The sequence below is a fragment of the Saccoglossus kowalevskii genome, chromosome 6, assembly GCF_978046115.1.
Source record: "Saccoglossus kowalevskii chromosome 6, keSacKowa6.1, whole genome shotgun sequence".
Classification (NCBI taxonomy): domain Eukaryota; kingdom Metazoa; phylum Hemichordata; class Enteropneusta; family Harrimaniidae; genus Saccoglossus; species Saccoglossus kowalevskii.
In genome coordinates, this window is record NC_140646.1 from 26,344,514 (window position 1) to 26,365,482 (window position 20,969).

Here is a 20,969-nt window from a genome sequence, read left to right on the forward strand (position 1 = left end):
TCTCGATGAGATTTAGTAACTCGTCATTTGATTGGCCCACCTGGACTAGCAGTATAACAGGACGTTGAGGGCGCCTCTGTCTGTCGATAAGATGCTAATACAAATTCGATGTTTTTCAAGCTAAACGGAGTGATGGACGAGTGTCTGTTGTGCACCCGCTTCGAATAGCAGAGAAATGGACCGAACTGAGAAATCATGTGCTCCTCTGTCACAGGGAAGAGAAGAAAGCAAAACAGACAAGGCAAACACACTTGTGTCTATGAAAACAGGGAAACGTTTTCCCATCCCAGATGAAGACAGGGTAATGTTTTGATTTACAATGATGGAGGGACATGTTATTGAACTTGTAAATTACTGTAACTGTGTGTTATTTTTACGCTGTCTGTTAAAGCAGTAAATTTAATAAGATTTATTTGCTTATTTTTACCTATTACTAGCTTGGTCTCTGCAGGAGTGTTTCAGACTTTGAGAAGTTAAATAGAATAGGAGAGGGCACATATGGAATTGTTTGTAAGTACGCAAGTGTCAATTAAACATGCATTCAACATATTGATAAGGTATCAATTTGTAAAAAAAATAATAACTTTACATCATGAAGGTGTGAATTTGCTTTTTATAAAATATTTATAACTGTTCATAAATATCAAAGAACTTGACCAATCAAATAGCTAAAAAGTGAATGAATACTGGCTCGCTTTCGTAATTTAATGATTTGGGCTAAGCATTAATGGTACTTCTTGTAATTACATTCTTTTAAACTTTGCAAATATGCAAGAACACTACCCAAAAATTACCATAACCTAATACTGTAGAATACTTTATTTTCGCTGAAGGGATGATTTTGTGAAAATAGAATCCACTGAATATACTTTTTTTCCTTTTACATTCAACTCATCAAAAATCAGTGAACATAAATTCCATACAAAACACCCAAAATGCCTTTTCAGTGAAAATTAATTCCAGCTAAAATAAAGTATTTCACAGTATTATAAAATTTTTAGGGTTTGTGACTTTTTGTTAACAAGAAAAATGTACACTACTAAAAATAATGAGTCTGTGTTTTTCTGGTAACATTGAAAACTAAAATGAGGCTGGTATAACTTTTTGTGTCATATTTTGTTCATATTATTCATATCAAATGCTACTACTGTGATTGTTGTTCCATACTGCTATACATTTATATATTACACAATGATGAATATGCTACGTCACCATTTTAGTTTGAAGAATTTGTTCAACGTGAATGGAGCTAGAATTAGTAAAAAAAAATTCAGTGACCATTTTCCAGTTTGGGTCTAAAAAGTTTGGATCAGTATGCAAAATTACTGCGAAGTCAGGTTACTGGAAATGCAATATTTGTGTTTTTTGGCTTAATACAAATGAGGGACTTACTGTATAGGTTAATGACCTCATCCATTCCTTAGTTTCCACAATAAACGTTTCAATGGGATTGTGTTTAATGCTTTTGTTCTGAACAAGTGATATTCATGTGGAACTCACACAGAATGGATTCTTCATTGCCAATCAGCATACATATTATGTGCACAGTTATAACGTTATTTGGGGGTAATTTTTTTTTATTCATTTCTTAGATCGAGCCCGAGATACACAATGTCATGAGATAGTTGCGCTAAAGAAAGTACGGATGGAAAAAGAATCAGATGGTAGGTAAAAAAAACAAAAAAAAAAAAACATTTTTCTATATACTGGTAGTCTACAATCATCATACTAATGGGCTGATCTAGTTGTATTGTACAATCTGTTTTTTTTATTTAAAGTGGGGGAGTTGTTTCTCATGCATGTGTCATAGCGTGTCTTTGTTTACAAATAAGCTTCTGTCGATGAGCCTTTTTAGCATGCATTATTATCATGACTTGAGACTCAATTGACACCCATCTGCCATTGAATGGGGTATCTTTATTTTACTATTTCATTGGGGAATGCCAATACCAGGTAAAAAATGATTAGGTGATATGTCCAAGATGGCAATTAATTAATGTATTGAATTCAAAACATGTTAATACCATTGACCTCTGATACATGATTGTTAATAATACTTCAGCTAGACTGTATTTGTGATATTAATCTCATACATCATAGCATTTGCATCCAAACATATAATGTGTTCAATGCTAAATTTGACATATTCACTGGGTTTTAATTTAGTGCATTTTCCAGTCACCTAAATAAGCAAAATTAAAACCCAGTGGATAATTAACCCTTTTACAGTATTTGGTACATGTACCCTGTTATAATACACTTCAATTCATTGTTGGTGTCATAATTGTTATTGAGAAACATCAAACTTTATAATCGAATATACATGTCTGAATTTGAGCAATTTTGCTTGGAAAAATGATGAAGTATACAATAATACTATATTTAACGATGACAAATACCTGACAAATGACTACCCCCACACCTTCACTTAGTAAAATGATTCGTTTTCAGGTCTCCCAATCAGCAGTTTGCGGGAAATCCACCTCCTCATTAACCTCCATCACAGAAACATTGTTCATCTGAAAGAGGTTGTCGTTGGAAACCATCTAGATAGTATCTTTCTTGTGATGGAGTACTGTGAACAGGATTTGGCCAGTTTGCTTGACAATATGATCACCCCATTCACAGAGGCACAAGTCAAATGCCTGACTTTACAGATGTTTAATGGATTGAGATATTTGCATGATAATTTTGTGATACATCGAGATTTAAAAGTTTCCAATTTATTGCTGACTGATAAAGGATGTCTTAAGATTGGTAAGTTGGTTTCAGTTTTTTTTTGCTATCAAGAATTACCGCATGAGTGGACTTTCTTGGGCTGTTAATTCTGTTAACAACAACTTGATATGAGTACACTCCTTTAACTTTTTAAATGCCAAAAAATAAAAAAAGCCAAAAAAGCACCGGTAGGCATGCAATCCAGGAGTCAGTGGCATATTTTAAACAGTTTTTAAAGAGTGAGTGTGGTTGGGTATAAATGAGGGCAGCTAAAAGAACTATTTAAGACAGCTGAGAAATGTGGATTTTCAGTTGAAAAAGATGATTTTTCAAAGAAAATAGTCTGAAATAGAGATGGTACATGTGTGTGTGTTTCACAGAGTAAAATATGACCGTGACATAGTTTTTCAACTCCCAAAATACCCGAAAAAAATATGAAAATATTACGCTATAGCCAAGAATAATTTGCATGGTCGTTATTCTTGCTTAGACAAAATAGTGTGCAAATTTTCAGAGGCTGGTTCGAGTTAGTTGAAAAATGATGGCAGTTTTATTTCATCGGAATTTTTACGTTGCGACTTGGAAACTGTTATGTTCGGTGCACTGACTCTGCGCGTTCATAACGTTCAAAATCTGTCGTACCTTGCACAATCGATAAACGCGCAAACACTATCAATTGGAAACCCCCTATTGTGAGAAATAACAAAACAATCTTCTTTTCAGCTGATTTTGGTTTGGCAAGGACATATGGGATCCCATTAAAACCCATGACACCAAAGGTTGTGACTCTGTGGTACAGAGCTCCAGAACTGTTACTGGGATCTAAAGAACAGACGACAGCCATTGATATGTGGTAGGTACACAGGTTTTTCTAGCTATCTTAAAATCTTGAAAATTGAACAATAATTTTATCTCTTGAATATAAATGCATGAGCTGCTACAGTGTAAAAATGCAACAGACAAAATGCAGAAAGAATCTTATCAAAGCCTAACACAAATTCTGAAGACAGACTAATGTTGTATTTGTGTACTATTTGATTCTTGCCCAACCATGTTAATTTCAGGGCTAGTGGTTGTATATTGGGTGAATTACTGGCACATAAACCGTTGATGCCTGGAAGGTCTGAAATACAGCAGATTGATATGACAGTAGAGTTATTGGGAACTCCAAATGATACAATATGGCCGGTAAGTCAAGCACTCTTGCATACTCTTAATTTACCTTGAAGTAAACCGAAAAATAAACATTTCTTTGCACCTAGGCAGTTGAATGTCTCTGTCTTCATACAACATATATAAGAAATATCTGCTGTTTCTGATTGCATCAGTCAGTATGTCCTTAACCTATTTACCACCGTTCCCTCTTTTCATAACAAATTCACAAAATAGTCAGTTGCAGTTATAGTCTGCACTTTCCTTTTGAAGATTGGGACACAAATAGCCAAATCTTTTGAGGAAAAACTGATAATTTACTCTAATTTTGTCTTTTGGCTTCAACATTAGGGTTCATTTTCAGAAATATTAAAGAATATAAGAAAAAAGTGAAAAAAAAGAGCAAGTCTGGTGGTAAATCTCCCTTGCCAACTTAGTATTCGAAGTATCTCTCTCACTGTCTGATGTATTATAAATAAAATTATTATTGATTACAGGGTTTTTCCAAATTACCACTACTGGAGTCATTTAGTCTAAAAAAACAACCATACAATAATCTAAAACATAAATTTCCATGGTTGTCTGATGCTGGTCTACGTTTACTGAACTTCCTTTTTGTTTTTGATCCAAAGAAAAGGTGAGTCTCCAGCTTTATAGTATGACGCATCTTATTGGCTAATGGGTCAGTCACAAGTTAGATATAATACTTTGACCAATCATGTTGCATTTCAATTTCTGTCAAACTTGGATTTTATATTAACCAGTTTGGGATCTCGGCCTAGTTTGATTTTGTTTGTGCTATATATATATATTTTTCAAGATATTGGTTAAATTTCACGACAAATTGTTTACTTCTTCTACTTAAACAATTTTTATCTGATTTTATTTTGCTTTAGTATATTGCTGCGCTATTATTTAGGAACTTTTATACAATTTTATATTATTCTATAAGGGACATTGAGATTAATACAGTACATGTACAGTACAAGCCAGTGTTTTTCACGTATGAGACAAAAAAAAAGTTGTGCATTAGTCTGTATCCATTATGCATTTAATTTTGAGCTCCGCTCTTGACTTTGTTGAACGGAGCTTATCATATGAGTGATTGTCAGTCGTCATTCATTGTCCACATAAACTATTTCAAATTCTTGAAAGCTACAAGCCTGATTGCTTTGATACTTGGTATATATGTCCTTTGGGTAGACCTCTCTCAGATTTGTTCATTTTCTAATGATATCTTCAGTTCTTTAATTGAAATGTGCATTGCTAACAAGGGAGCTATCTCAGCCAACAGGCGTTTTTTTAATCAAGATTCTCACTGAACAAGGTTGTACACTATGCTTTATTTTAGAGCCACTGCAGAAGATTGTTTAGAAAGTTCCTATTTCAAAGAACCTCCATTTCGTAAGTATTGTTTTGTTCAATAAATATATAAACAAACTTCAACTAACAACCAAACCACCATCATGCCTTCCAAATTGTACCTATAACACTATGGATTCCTTGGGGTTTGATTTGAGTGCTCAGAATCATACCGGTACTTTCTCTCTTCAAAGTGCACAACCTACATTTTATATGCAACAACTTGAGACACGTAAACTTTTTTTTTTGGAAAGCCTAGAAATATTCAGGTAAACTTGAACCTGCATCACAGGATATTGATAGATTGATAAATTTATTTCATCAGAAAATTATGTATACAATAATTGAGATATATAAAGGGGAAAATTAATATACAAGGTACATGTAATATGTACACGATTTAAATAATTCTGGTGTGGACCATGAAAATAGTTCAGCAGAACTAGTCTAGTTCATGGCCTTATCACTTAAAATAAGTAACTTGAAACGAAAGTAGTATGGTAACATAAATGAGCAAGTACTTAAGCAGAAAAATACATGAGTAAATTAAATATCTAAGTCAAAACAAAATAGCAGTAAGTGGTATGTAATAAATGACAACTAGCATATTGCTAACCAAGTAATAATAAATAAATAAGTATTATTGCTATTACTTTGATTTCCTATTTCTCCTTTTTAGAAAGTAATTGTCATACAATATAATATGATAAAGTTAGCTTATTATTTTTATGTTGGAGGGTATTTAGGCCAATGAAATTCAAATAGTTCAAAAACGTCTGGTATCTGCCATGCATGTTGGCTGGTGTTCTCTTTGATTTTAAAGGAAATGAAGTGTGGTCCCTTCCTAGAGTTGGTGGGCAAAGGTTCAATGCTATTAACCTTATAACAATTTGATTAATTGCATCACAAACTAAAATTTATTTTTGAAAGTGGATGAACTTTTAGAATTAAAATTAGAATTATATTGTTTTGAGTGGTTGATTATTACCGGTAGTGTGTATTTAGTATACATGACTGTTGGTAACCATACATTGGGGTAATTAAATTTAATATCACTTTATGTCTACTATATGTTATTATACCAGTGTATTTTTTTTTTTTTTAATCAAATTTCAGCGTCTGATCCTGAGATGATGCCAACATTTCCTGAACATAGAAATAAACGAAAATCAACACAACCACCAATGGAGTCCACGTAGGTTTATTTTCCCTGACAAGATACATTGTAGCATATCTCAATTTGAATCTGGACACCCACTGACAAGGTGGCATCTCGTCAATTTGAATCCAGACACCTCCTAATAGGTGGCATCTCATCAATTTGAATCCAGACATCTCCTGACAAGATGGCGTCTCAATTGAATCCAGACACCCTTTGACAAGATAGTATCTCAATTTGGATCCAGACAACCTCTGAATAGGTGGCATCTGGTCAATTTGAAACCAGACATCTCCTGACAAGGTGGCATCTAGTCAATTTGAATCCAGACATCTCCTGACAAGGTGGCATCTCAATTTGAATCCAGACACCCCCTGACAAGGTGGCATCTCAATTTGAATCCAGACACCCCCTGACAAGGTGGCATCTCAATTTGAATCCAGACACCCTCTGACAAGGTGGCATTTCAATTTGAATCCAGACACCCCCTGACAAGGTGGCATCTCAATTTGAATCCAGACACCCCCTGACAAGGTGGCATCTCAATTTGAATCCAGACACCCTCTGACAAGGTGGCATTTCAATTTGAATCCAGACATCTCCTGACAAGGTGGCTTCTCAATTTGAATCCAGACACCCCCTGACAAGGTGGCATCTCAATTTGAATCCAGACACCCCCTGACAAGGTGGCATCTCAATTTGAATGCAGACACCTCCTGACAAGGTGGCATCTCAATTTGAATCCAGACACCCTCTGACAAGATGGCATTTCAATTTGAATCCAAACACCCCAGACAAGGTGGCATCTCAATTTGAATCCAGACACCCCCTGACAAGGTGACATCTCAATTTGAATCCAGACACCCCCTGACAAGGTGGCATCTCGTCAATTTGAATCCAGACATCTCCTGACAAGGTGGCATCTGGTCAATTTGAGTCCAGACATCTCCTGACAAGGTGGCATCTCAATTTGAATCCAGACACCCCCTGACAAGGTGGCATTTCAATTTGAATCAAGACACCCCCTGACAAGGTGGCATTTCGTCATTTTGAATCCAGACATCTCCTGACAAGGTGGCATCTCAATTTGAATCCAGACACCCCCTGACAAGGTAGCATCTCAATTTGAATCCAGACACCCTCTGACAAGATGGCATTTCAATTTTAATCCAGACACCCCAGACAAGGTGGCATCTCAATTTAGATCCAGACACCCCCTGACAAGGTGACATCTCAATTTGAATCCAGACACCCCCTGACAAGGTGGCATCTCAATTTGAATCCAGACACTCCCTGACAAGGTGGCATCTCAATTTGAATCCGGATACACCCTAAATAGGTGGCATCTCGTCAATTTGAATCCAGACATCACCTGACAAGATGGCATCTCAATTTGAATCCAGACATCTCCTGACAAGGTGACATCTCAATTTGAATCCAGACACCCCCTGACAAGGTGGCATCTCAATTTGAATCCGGACGCACCCTAAATAGGTGGCATTTCGTCAATTTGAATCCAGACATCTCCTGACAAGGTGGCATCTCAATTTGAATCCAGCCACTTCCTGACAAGGTGGCATCTCAATTTGACAAGGTGGCATCTCAATTTGACAAGGTGGCATCTCAATTTGAATGACATTTCTATTTTTTGTTTATGCACATTGCTGAAACTTGTCACATGCATGCAATTTATTAAAGATAAAGTTTTGTTTTATTACAGATCGTCCTCACAATATCAAGACTTTGGTGCATTTGGATCCTCAAAAACAAAAAAAAAATGAAGAGAATTTAATTTGATTTGCGTTTTAACCATTATATCGTGTATATATATAAATAAAACAATTTTATTTTCGTATTTTTCAGTGGAGGATATTTTAAATGCTATATTTAATTTGGTTAGTTTGGTAATGCCACTATGTTTTATTTTAAATAAATGTTTACACTGGCCTTACACATAATCTTCTTGTTTATATCGACTTGACAGCGACATTGACTTATTTATTGTAAAATTCATGTTTAAAGAGACATGTACCATATAACCATATAAAGGTGAAATGATGTTTTAGATACAATTGCATGGACAAATTGACCCTGCACTTGTAAGTGATTTTATGTACAACGTCTGTATACTAGTATATCGTATTGCTATGTTTTCAGTATTCACATTTCGGAATTGGTCGTTAAAAAAAAAATCAGAGAAAAAAGATCACATGACCAATTACAACGAAATGGTGACAACTCGACCCTTAGTTTTTGCATCAGATTATATTTGAAATTAGTCTTGTGTAGGGTCACATTTTCCTTTGCATCTAAAACAATATCTTGGTAAGATTTGGCCATCTTTATGTAGTTATGCTTTCTTTTTGTACATATGAATATCTGTGCATACTAATTAGATACTTTGCATACTGATTGTTTTTACCTTCAATGGCTTAAGACCAAGACCCAGGTAAGTGAATATTGCACATGCATGCTGTTCAATGGGAGTCTTTGCAGTGTGTCTGCCTGTTCCACTGATATCTCTAGAACCATGTGTTGGTTTTTGGTTAAATGTATACTAGTATGGGCATATTAATTACCTAATTTGCATAATTAGATGTTGTACATCTCAAATAGCTTGCCAACTAATATTTGTTTGCTATTTGTTTGGAAGGCTAATTAATTTTTAATATATCTCCAATACTCAGCACACAGGAGTGCTTTCTTGTATCTACTTTAAAAATGGGACATATCACATGTGTGGAATTTCCAAAAGTATTACTGAAGCAGTGTCTTGGGGGGGGGGGGGGTGCTGGTTTTAAACATGGGTCATGTAAGTACCCGAGGAAGTAAAGCAAAGACAAATCTTAGAAAGGGGCAATCCAGGTACACTATTATTAATTAGGAATATACAATACCCTAATATGAAGGCAATGTAGCAAGAAGATAACCTATTATTGTTATTGAAACTGTCTGAAAACTAGTGGTGCGATGATTTCATTGATGATGGAAGATGCTGTTGCTGGGTGGAGCCTGATAAAATCAATGCACATGGTTAGCTTGATAGTACTGACATTTATTACGACAGACATTACGTAATACATTTGTAGTAACTTTTAGACATATGGACGGCAATATAATAGTCGGAATTACAGAGATGCCATATACGAGTGTTTAAATTCGTGAAAATAGTAGATATTCAAAATTACAAGCAAACTTACAGTAGTACAAACTGGTGAATTTAACAAAATCATTATTCAATCCTACAATTACGGAATGGATCAAGGAATATTCCTGCCTGTGCGATAATAAAAATATTCCAGAATTTTAATCTTGTGTGATACTCTGTCAAAACCTGGATCCACCCTTGATAATGATTTACAGTGGAAAACACAAACCCATGTTTATAAATCAGACAGTTTCATTTGAATTTAAAATCTAAACAAGAAGCTTGACTAGGCCGCTGCCCCTCTGAGTCTATGAAGTGATACGTCGTCTTGACTAGGCTGATGCTATCCTCTGAATCTACAAAGCGGTATGTCACCTTGCATTGGCTGGTGACATCAGATTCCACAAAGCAGTATGGCATATTTTTTGTTTACGATAACATCACTACATGAGCCTATGCCCGTGTTTCGAATTTATCAAACGCTATAGAAGAGTTTATCTTTACTTATAAGGTACATGGGTTTGTGATCAATAAAAAAAAAGACCCTGTAAGTGGAACTTTCATTAAGTGTGCTGTTTATGCAAGTGAAAAATAAATAAAAATATTCCATAAACTCGACTGCAATTGAAAAAAAAAAAAATAACCAAGCACCATGAAAGGACACAGACAATTTTTGGTCAAAATAAAATTTGTATAAATTACTATGCAAAACAATGTATTTTCATATTGATTTGTGCCATAATAATAATAATAGACAATACTAAAGATGCATGATATTTTTATCAACAATTTTTGGAGGGATGTGATTTTTATTTCAATATACATAATATATTTTTCTAGCACAAAAAACAAAGTCATGCAGTGATGTTAAGTTCAACAATATTAAATTGATTAGGATAACACTCGATCTGAAAATCACCAACAATTAAATAAATGATACACCTTATTAACCAAGTAGACCATAATGAGAAATAAAACAACCTTACGCTGGAGTTATATTTTAACAGAAATATTTACAACAATATTAAAATTTACAAGTCATGATTGTTCACCATGAATCAATCGGGAGAAAAGGGTGATTCTTTGATAGCTCTGGTCCCCAGATACAATTTAACGACAGAATGAGAACCAAAGCTCATTGGTGTTCAAAGCACGTCAGTCGTCGCGAAGCGTATGTTCGAATTTCATGTAAACCAAACAATGTATTTTACATGCGTTGTATACGTCGCTATGAGTCCCATATCGAACAGGACACGGCATGACGACAAATCACTATTATCTCTATGTGTCGTATACATTGTACAAAATTGTGAAAAATGCGATCATGAGCGATGTCAGTGGTAATTTAACTCAAGATAGATATTAGGAAAAAAAATTCAGTTTCAATTTATGTAGCAAATGTAAATGCATCTGGACGATAGTTGTCATAATTTGTTCACAAAATCTAATTTTTTCAGTTTACTGTACCTAATCTTTATGTAAAGCTATTTTTCATTGGCTATTAAACCACCACTCTTGTACACAGCTGAGCTTTTTAACTAATGAGCAATAGTTTTACACCTTGTAAATTTACTGCTTGCATGTCACACCTTATCCAGGAGACTGTTGATGAGTTTCTTTTCAGTTTCCCCTGACTTCATCAATTCTTCATGGAATTCACTGTATTTACCTGTGAATGAGAAGGACTGGTTGAATCAAATCTTAAAAATATATTTCATCATTTGCATTTGCATTTGTTTGTGCAATGATTCTCGAATAGTGAGTTTCTCCTCGGGCAGGAGGATCAATCCTAGGTGGAATTTAAAGCGAGAGGGTCGTCACCTGAGTCCCAAGCAACAATAACAACACACGCTAAAAACATAAACCAGATCTAAAAGCGCTATACTACTGGTGATGAGTAAAGAGTGTTTTTTCTTCTTATGATCATGTCTGCTGACTTCAATAGATGCCACTGCTTATTTGCATACTGTATATTAATAGTCTTTTTATTATTTCATTTATCATGTTTGGCTTTCAATAAAAGTGAAAAGAATACCTCCATTGGGTCTCTTTGAATACAGTGCCTGTATTCGGTCTAGAAACTCAGCAAATACACAGGTCAATGCTGTTTGGTCCTGGGAAGAAAATGGCAAGTTAGATTATAATTGGTTGAGAGTTGATCTACATATGCAAAGTAATATAAACTGACCAATCAGAGGCTTCCATTTATCACATTTCAATATGTTCTCACCTCTTCTTCATCTTCCCAGCTATCCCAATCTGAGTCGGATTCAGAGTCGACATCGCCAGTAGCCGGTGACAACCCTCTACCTTCAGGTGTTGCGTTTGTCATGACAGGGGTCTGGCCACTGTTATTACTTGTGTTTAATACCAGTGATTCTTGAATTACAGCATCTGTATAAAACAAAATATATAATGTCCATATTATAACAAAGAGAAGAATATAGCATGACTTTTTCTTGTACATGCTGTCTGTAGGAATACTTCAAAGGTGCTGCTTTTAATTGTGTCTGCCTTTGTAGTAATTTCTATGAATTCCCCAGAAAGCAGGTACCGCAATCGAAATGAGACATGGCAGTAAATTACAATAAGCATTGACAATGCACAGTCCCTGTACAGTATTTAATGTTGAAGTTCATCACCAGCAGCGATTTGCAAGTGTGGGCGTACTTTCGGCTATATAGTGCTGTGATTGCTGGCATAGTACTGAAATAAGCCAAGCATATTTAGTTGATTGAATCGCTGAAAAATATAATGTGCAACCAAAATCTAATACTGTGGAATACTTTATTTTCACTGGAATTAATTTTCGCTGAAAAGGCTTTTTGGGCGTTTTGCTTGGAATTTATTTTCACTGATTTTTCATGAGTTTAATGTGAAATATAGGGAAAAAAGTATATTCGCTGGATTTTATTTTCACGGAATCATCCCTTCAGCGAAAATAGCGAAAATAAATTCCAAGCGAAAATAAAGTATTCTACAGTATGTAGATTCATAAAACTGAGTTTGAAGAAGCTTGAGGAGACTTGCATTTCAGAAACAAGACATGTTCTGTCCATGATAAGTGAGTGCTAATATAAACCACATTATAAAGACAATGTTTTTAGCCAAAACCAATACAAAGGGAAAGTTTATTTACTGGTTTTCCAGCTAGAATTGAGTGGCCATACAATTTACGTAGACAGCTTACACAAACATGTGTACCCGTAAACATATGTTTATCCCTAATACTGTGAAATACTTTTAAATACGCTTTGAATTAATTTTCGCTTAAGGAATGATTCAGTGAAAACATTGAAAATGACACAGTCCCCTTAAAATTTTTGAAAGTTCCCTTTTTGTACTCATCATATTAAAGCGGAGAGGTTGTCGCGAGCGTGTCCTTGAAACTTGAGTTCCAAGTGGCGTATACAACAGATTGTTTATTATACATCAAAACACGTGTTCCGTGTAGTAGTAATAAGGCCAAAAATAAAAGCAGCCGTTATTCGGCCATCTTTGATCTGATTATGAAACACACTGATATGTATGATGTATGTGCCAAATACGAATGAAAATGGTACATAAATTGTGGAAATATGTAGTAAGGCCAAAAAGTCAGATGGCTGTCAATCGGCCATCCTTGACCAGATTTTGAAACAAATTGTCATGGACATGCATCCTAACATGTATAAAGTACATGTATGTGCCAAGATACCGCATATAAAAATACAAGATGTCTGCCAGTCGATCATCTTTGATCCAATTGCGAAATAAATCGTCATGGACATGTATCCTAACGTATAATCTATGTACCAAGTTTGAATGACAACTGACAAAACATGTTCAAAATGCAACATTTTCAAAAAACAAGATGGCTGCCAGTCAGCCATTTTGAACTGAATCACTAAACCACTGCATGTGCATATGTCCCACATAAGGTACTAGGCACATGCAAAGAATGAACGAAATCGGTCCAAGGGATTCTGAGACATGACTTCGGATGGACGCACGGAAGCACGGATGGAGACCGAATTATAAGTCCCTGTTTTCGTCCAAACGGGGACTAATAAAATTCAGCGAACATACCTTTTTTCCTATATGTTACACTCAACTTGTCAAAAATCAGTGAAAATAAATTCCATACACAACATCCAACTAGAAATTTTACATAGCTGGAAATGGACATTATTTTTTACAGAGTATAAAACCATATGGTAGGAAAGATGCTAGCTTTATGTCATCGTTTTAAGAAGTACAGTACCTGGCTCTTTGTCTTCTTCATCAGACATATCGTCTTTCACTTCGACTGGACTGACTGGTATATCATTAGATAATATCACAAGATTACTGCTAGCACCGCCATAGTTCTCGCTATCAGGTCTAAATGGGGACGGATCACTACCAATGGCAAATACCTATAGCATAGAACAAATCTCATTAAAACCCAGCACCTGACTGATGAAAATAAAATTCTAGACAATAGTCTGTGAGGCTTGTGACATAATAAACATATACTAGGAAATTTACAGAACTTACCAGATCTAATCTTGATGTTATAACTTCAAACACTTTGTTGAGATGGTCAGTACCGTTGACATAAACACTTAGAGAATAAAATAAGTCTAGTATTTGACGCACCAGAGGTAATTCCAAGGTCTTAACAAAAATGGGAGGAAAAGAACATAATTAATAACAAAAAAATGCTGGAAGCAATCGGGATTGTCAAAAATATGCTAAAGTTTCCCCACAAGATTCAATAATTTCACAGCCAGTTTTTAACCATGATTTATCTCAAACATACCTTAAATTTGATTAGATTACATAATTCCATCACTGCTAAGTCGTAATTCAGTGCCATATCACCAGTTGGTTTCACTTGACAATGTTTATGTAAATACTCTCCTGTCATCATCAGTAGAATGTGAATTCTGAAAAGACAACATACATTGTAATTACACTGATATACAGTGGCATCTCACTAAGTCGGGATCCAAGGAAAAACTGTGACTTATCGACTTACTGAAGAGTCTTGTGACAGGAAGGGTTTATGCATTGAAAATAAATAAAATTCACATACACACATAATGGTTTATTTATACTTTCTTTATTGGACAACATCACAGCGTCCACATGGACTCAACTCATTGTAGTGAATTTTATAGAGCTTTATCAAAGGGGAACGGCCGAGAAGTATGTAAAGTCGTGACTTCAAACCCCTCTCAGGTCAGACTGCCATCACCTTTTGTATCTCAGTAATTGACGCCAGTAACTAAGTAAGTGTTAGTTGCCTCCTTGAGTCTTTTAACGGGCCAATTAAATACATTATGTGTTGAAACATTAGTTCTTCTACTTCAAAACTGTCAGCAAAGCACAATAGAATTTTTGGGAACCATCTAACTACCAGCTACTTAGCCGAAATTATGACTTAGCGAGGGGTCATTGTAGTAGTATTCTATCTTTGTATTCATTCATACATTTATTTTGTTTGTTGACTTGAGTAATTTAAGTAAATTACAATCTAAAGATATACAAAACAGCTTTGAAGTAAATTTGATTTGTACTATGTTTGTGTTCCACCAAAACAAGATTAGTAATCTCCTTTATTGACCTGAATGGTGTCAGTGTTTCTTCAGTCATCATCTAGATCGGAGAAGCCGGATTGATATTAGTGAGAATCAAAAATATTCGCTGTTTATTATTTTTTCTTGACTTAGTTTTAATTTTTCCCCAGCCTGACTAGAAAGTTTCCCATCTTGAACATACAGGTGTGCAAGCACTGTGCATACACCATGTGGTGCAAGGTACATACCCTTCTATTAGGGATCTACACACATCAAGACCTTCACAGTAATAGCCTAGATGGTGTACTAATATTGGTAAAATCCCTACAGCATGCTCCACATCACAACATCTTAAGAAGTGAGGTAACCACGGATACGTCTCTGTTACTGTGTATTTTTCAACTTGCTGTGGATAGGTCTCGCTCATATCATCCCTCAAACAACAGCTATGAATAAATACATGTACGTGTAAACAAAAATCAGCATTAAAGAAGTTTAGAATGGTAATCCTTTATGTACCTTCATGAAGTAACAATGACTGTTGACCGACGATTTCTCATGATTTAGCAGTTATTTTGCATGACAATCACATTTTCAGACAAGCAGCCTGTTGGCTGATATAGCTCTACTGTTTGTGATGCAAAGTCTGAAAGCAATCTTTTTTACAGTATAGTAGTAATTGGGTTGAAAATATTGACATAAAATGAACAAAAGTCAAAACCCAATTTACCTGCATATCAAACTATTCAGGTTACTCATTTTGAAGAATATGAAAATTCTTACTAAAGATGGCAGGAGTATTCACTAAAATTAGATAACTAAAGTTATCATCATGAAATGAATAAATTTGAAAGGGAGCAAGCGATTAAAGGTACCTTCCTGGAAAGTATCAAAGCTATATGCTAATAGTTTTCATAAAGAAGTCGAAAACTCAAAGTAGACGCGGACGATGGACAGATGATGATAAAGTAATACAACAGCAGAGTAAAAGTTGGAGTGAAAGACGTACATTTTATAATTATAGAGCTTTTGCACACACAAAAATGGATTCCTTGTTTTGTAAGTTCCACTATTAGACAGTCAGGGTTTGTATGATTGTCTTTAAGTTATAATAGCATGATTATTGCCAACTATTTATACCAGTAATACTGCTAATAAAACCACAGTCAATACAGGGCTGCCACATTAGTCAAGCTTATAATTTCAGCCAATTAATTAATTAATTAATTAATTAAATGAAGTAATGGGAAGTAAACAAAACATGAATCAGACTTTGAAATAAATGGATTGCCAGAACCTACACAAATAAACTGAAAGATTGTGACTTGAGATGCCTGCAGACAATTCGATCAGACTATACTCATGAGTAAATAGAAGTGATGCATAGAGTAACAAAATCTTCATACTATATTCTGTTTTACCTCATTAGTCAACTCTGCATTTATAAATATATTCAGGTATGCAGCACAAGAAACACACTTCATCATTGGACAAGTACTCCATGACAACACACAATTGACCAATGGCAATTGTTGTTGATATACATGCTTACTTTAGGAATCCTTCTAATGCTATCTGCAGTGGCTGTGAATCCAATGTACTCTTCAACTGTTCGGCAAGTAAATGATCTCGATGGGCGTGTACAAATAATTTTTTATATACATTAAGAATTGTCAATTCTTCCATGGATTTCTATAATAAAAAAAAAATGATGACAAGGAAAATAAACTTAATGTCGGGAGTGTTGTAGGGTCATTCTAAAGAATTTTGACCAGACGGCATGCATTGGAGAAAACTGATTAATTATCAGAAATCTAATTTGTAGACAATGCATATACCCACTGCAATGCCTCCAAAAGGAGATGTGATGCTCACTACATTGCTTCTCTCACAAACTATATATTGATATAATAATACGATGAGAGAGATCTCTTTCATACTCACGTCAGGAACATGATGTGGAAAACAGCTATGAGCCAACATTACTGTTTCCATAGCAACCACCGTGAGCTTGTCAAAGTTGGGCCGGTGAATGAGTTGGTGCACTGGTCTCATCCAGTTTGCCAGACCATCTCGTACAACATCAACAATGCTAAGCGCAATCTGTCGGCATGCCCCGGGGTCCTAGGAACAAAACAGATTACACTGCATAAAGTACTGAACCCTATAGTCAAATTTTAATAACTTTCACAAAATCAACCTGCATAATTTTTTTTTCATATTTTTTTTTATCAATACCTGCAGACAATGAGAATTTATGCCCATCTGGTCCATAGTTGTTGCACCAACTTTTTGGCGAGAAAATTATACTAAATAAGTAAATATGCAAAGAAAATACTATAAGGTTATTACAAGGATACACGCACGAAGACAGTACAGCGTAAGCATCGACCTCCGCTGCTCGTTGGTCGATGCGACGGCGTACTGTCTGAGTACATACTTTGAGGTATCCTCGTACCATTAATAGCCTTATTATTATACATCTTTTCCGTCATGGAAATGCCGAAATCCAAAAAGTTTAGAACAGAATCAGCGAACTTCTTATGCACGTAATCATTCCATATTTGGAATTTGCATTTCCTTATATGGTAGGATGAAAATACCTTGTAAAATACCGCAAAATTATGGCACGCTCGAAACTTATGGTGTTACAGTGACAGATGTAGTGTATGTGTAATAGTATGTGTAACTACAATTATAATTCTAGTTACCTTCCAAGATGCAGGTGGCTGTTCCAAGAAATGTACAAGTCTGACAGCATGATTGATGGAAAACTTTAATGCAATACATGATCCGTAGCATATTAATGTTGTCTCGTTAACTAAGTACTTGTCCCAAAGACTCTTTAATATGTACATGTTGTACCATCGTATGCACTCTGTGATTAAGGGCAGTGTCTGAAATATAACAAAATATAATTATAGTCTGTTTTTTTTGGTTCAAAATAATACTCTTTTGCACAAAAACTGTTGGGTAATAATAAATAATCAAATACCCCAAAAGAAGCAACACTATTATACTATTTTAGGCACATTCTCTGTATATTGGAATCTCTTAACAACATCAAATTCTCCACAAGTTGCCTTGTTGTATGTGCTCATACCACATGCTGTTATTGAACATGATTTGTGATACACCAGTAGTTGTTATTTATTCAATGTAATAGCAACTACGCAAAACAATCCGCCCATTGCTCAACTATATCACATCTTATAGCAGAGTTATTGTACGCACGTGACAAAATGTTAACGATGACAACAACAACAACACAAGGACAGACATCCCATTTTTACATCCCAAATAAAGGTGGTTTTTTACTTTTTTGAAGCACAGATATACTGTTTACCAATTAAATTTCAGTAAAAATTGTGAAATTTATAGAAAAATCACAAATAGTATTAAATCAAAAAATCACAAAAATCAGTGAAAATGAAATGTTTTACAGTGTATGACTGGTACAACACTACAAGTCACCAAATAATAGCTTGAAAGCCCTCACCTGTTGTCCCATTCTTCTCAACTCCCACCTTGTATCAGCAAGACATTCCACTGTTTGCAATAGTAATGTTTTCAGTATATTTGCCAAACATTCACACTCTACCACACTGATCCATTCAGGTACTGTGATATCTTCTGTACTTGTCCTAACAATATACAATTGAACAGTTCACCTTCCAGCTATTGTTATTGTAACCAATAGTAACTATCGTAAGATCTGTATTAAAAACTACATCCCAGTTTAATAGAAGCCACACCCATTCTTTTTTTAAACAATTGAGAAGAAAAAATGTGTAAATGCTTTTATAGAAGCAGCATCCCCTCTGTGTAATACATTGTACCAAATTGGAATCTCATGCAGGAAAAAAGTAATGTAATTTAAAGTTTCCTACATCCTCACAATATTTTATGGCAGGTATCGTCACAAAATGAACAAATCTGACTAAGGTCCATTCAAGGTGTGTACATATGAAACATCAAAGCAATTGAGCTAGCCATTTTCAAAAAGTGAAAAATAGAATTTTTTTCCAAAAATGATAAAAATATTCAATAAAATTAGAAAATTAAAGGTATCATCACATAATGAACAAATCTGACTAAGACTAACTCAAGATGTTTACATATAAAATACTGAAACAATGGGGATTGCCGTTTTCAAGAAGTTGAACTTGATATAGCACTTTATACCGAAAACGAAATTTCATCAAAATTTGAAGATATTATCATGAAATGAACAAATCTGAGAGAGGTGCACCTAAGGTACATATATACCAAGTATCAAAGCATTCAGACTTGTAGTTTTCAAGAATAAGTTGAAAATGTAAAGTTGACGCTGTCAGACAATAGGCAACTGACACCGGATGATAAATGACAGACAATCAGTGATATGAATGCCTCCACTCTGTCAACCAAGTCAACACAGCAAAACTAAAAAATACATTTTGTGTTTGAACTGGTGATGGAAATAACTTACCCAGTTTTAGCTGAACACAAGCAGTGTTTCAATAATTCTACATCACTGGAGTTATCCAGACTCCGTTCAGAAACGTTTCCTTTCAGAGGGGAATGTAAACATCTATAATCTGCTGCTGTCTCGGATCCCTTAAATAAATATAAGATTTATTTAGTATCGCCATGTCAAGTTGCTGATGTTACAGGATTGCATCAAAATATACCTTGATTTTATCATCATGCTTATGAATTCAGCTATGACTTGTAGTGACTCTTTGAGTGAGAAAGTCAATTTTTGTCACCTTTCAATAATTAAAACACAAAGAACTGTTCACACAATAATTTGTCACATACAAGCAAACAAATTTACCATGTACAGTAATAATAATACAAATTTTCTTAAGCGATGTTCAATGCGTCACGCACCACTGTACAATACATGAATACAAATCACATTAAGGTAGAGATGCAGTTTACCTGACAGGTATTTTAATTAGTTAATTAGGAAACTAAGATTACCTCCCTTGTCCACAAAACTATATATTTTCGGAAAGCTTATTGTATGAATTTTAAAATTTTGTATTTTTTTATGGACACTGTAGTTTGAAATATGCACAAAAATGTGCTTTTTTGGTCAAAAGTGATTTAAAAAAAATTAGCTTCTAAACCATGCTTCTATTTCCTGTCAAAATTGGTTTATGGGTACATCTGTTTACTATGAAGAAAGTCGCGTCTTGAAAACTGTCTACCAGTTGTCAATTATGCAGGACAGCAGCTTAAATTTCACTACTTCAAGTTTATGCATAAATTAACACCCAGGCTAGTTGTCTGTACGATTGTTGTAACACTGTTCCACCAAAAACAATGCCCCGACGGCATTTTGAAGATAAACACATTGTCAATCATTTGTGAAAATTTCAAAACAAAAGGTCAAAGCGTCTAGAAGCTATTTTTTTTTAAAGTTCTGGGATGTGCACTAAAAAGAAGCCGAGATAATTGCTAATTTGCATAACAATTCACTCAGTAAGAAGTTTGCTAATGCTCATAATTAAAATGTAGTATCGTTTTGTTAAAAGTTAAATATAGTGTATAATATGGAGATCCTGTCATTTCTTTTTTGCACCATGTTTCTTTTTTATTATTCATTCAAAAAAGAGAATGTTTGCATCTGTTATCTATATTTTAAAATCGTTTTTGAGTATGTTCCACTATTCACAATTCCACAAAATTTTAACAGTCTATAGCCAAGACTGTTTGGATAATAAATAGCAAAAAAAAAAATTTCACTCCCAAGTGCCCACGAAATAAAAGTTTTCAAAATACTTTAAAAATTACTTTACCATTAAAATCGGAATTAAATGAAGAACGGTTTTCTAAACAGGTGATATTGATATTGATTGACTGACAAATGGAGAGTGGAAGTTCTTTCCACGAAGGG

The 20,969-nt window shown here is 34.7% G+C and overlaps 2 protein-coding genes across 2 annotated transcripts in view; one reads left to right on the forward strand and one right to left on the reverse strand.

The window, feature by feature from the left end:
- Nucleotides 1–68: 68 nt before the first annotated feature.
- Nucleotides 69–8,349, forward strand: LOC100371188 (cyclin-dependent kinase 10-like). Its single transcript, XM_002741632.4, has 10 exons — nucleotides 69–301; nucleotides 438–510; nucleotides 1,593–1,664; nucleotides 2,452–2,757; nucleotides 3,442–3,571; nucleotides 3,783–3,906; nucleotides 4,368–4,507; nucleotides 5,222–5,274; nucleotides 6,349–6,427; nucleotides 8,112–8,349. Exons 1-10 carry the CDS (start codon nucleotides 176–178, stop codon nucleotides 8,170–8,172), a joined length of 1,164 nt encoding a protein of 387 aa, XP_002741678.2. The 5' UTR covers nucleotides 69–175; the 3' UTR covers nucleotides 8,173–8,349.
- Nucleotides 8,350–9,425: 1,076 nt separating this feature from the next.
- The window catches only part of LOC102802136 (uncharacterized), a 53,540-nt gene continuing 41,996 nt past the window's right edge, over nucleotides 9,426–20,969 (reverse strand). The window contains exons 16-27 of the mRNA XM_085500275.1: nucleotides 19,554–19,681; nucleotides 18,582–18,726; nucleotides 17,794–17,979; nucleotides 17,027–17,206; nucleotides 16,635–16,774; nucleotides 15,331–15,528; nucleotides 14,323–14,449; nucleotides 14,058–14,177; nucleotides 13,783–13,936; nucleotides 11,770–11,933; nucleotides 11,575–11,653; nucleotides 9,426–11,208 (exon numbers count right to left, since the gene is read on the reverse strand). Of these exons, the coding sequence (XP_085356401.1) occupies nucleotides 11,123–11,208; nucleotides 11,575–11,653; nucleotides 11,770–11,933; nucleotides 13,783–13,936; nucleotides 14,058–14,177; nucleotides 14,323–14,449; nucleotides 15,331–15,528; nucleotides 16,635–16,774; nucleotides 17,027–17,206; nucleotides 17,794–17,979; nucleotides 18,582–18,726; nucleotides 19,554–19,681 (1,707 nt within the window). The 3' untranslated portion in view covers nucleotides 9,426–11,122. The remainder of the gene's footprint in view (nucleotides 11,209–11,574; nucleotides 11,654–11,769; nucleotides 11,934–13,782; nucleotides 13,937–14,057; nucleotides 14,178–14,322; nucleotides 14,450–15,330; nucleotides 15,529–16,634; nucleotides 16,775–17,026; nucleotides 17,207–17,793; nucleotides 17,980–18,581; nucleotides 18,727–19,553; nucleotides 19,682–20,969) is intronic.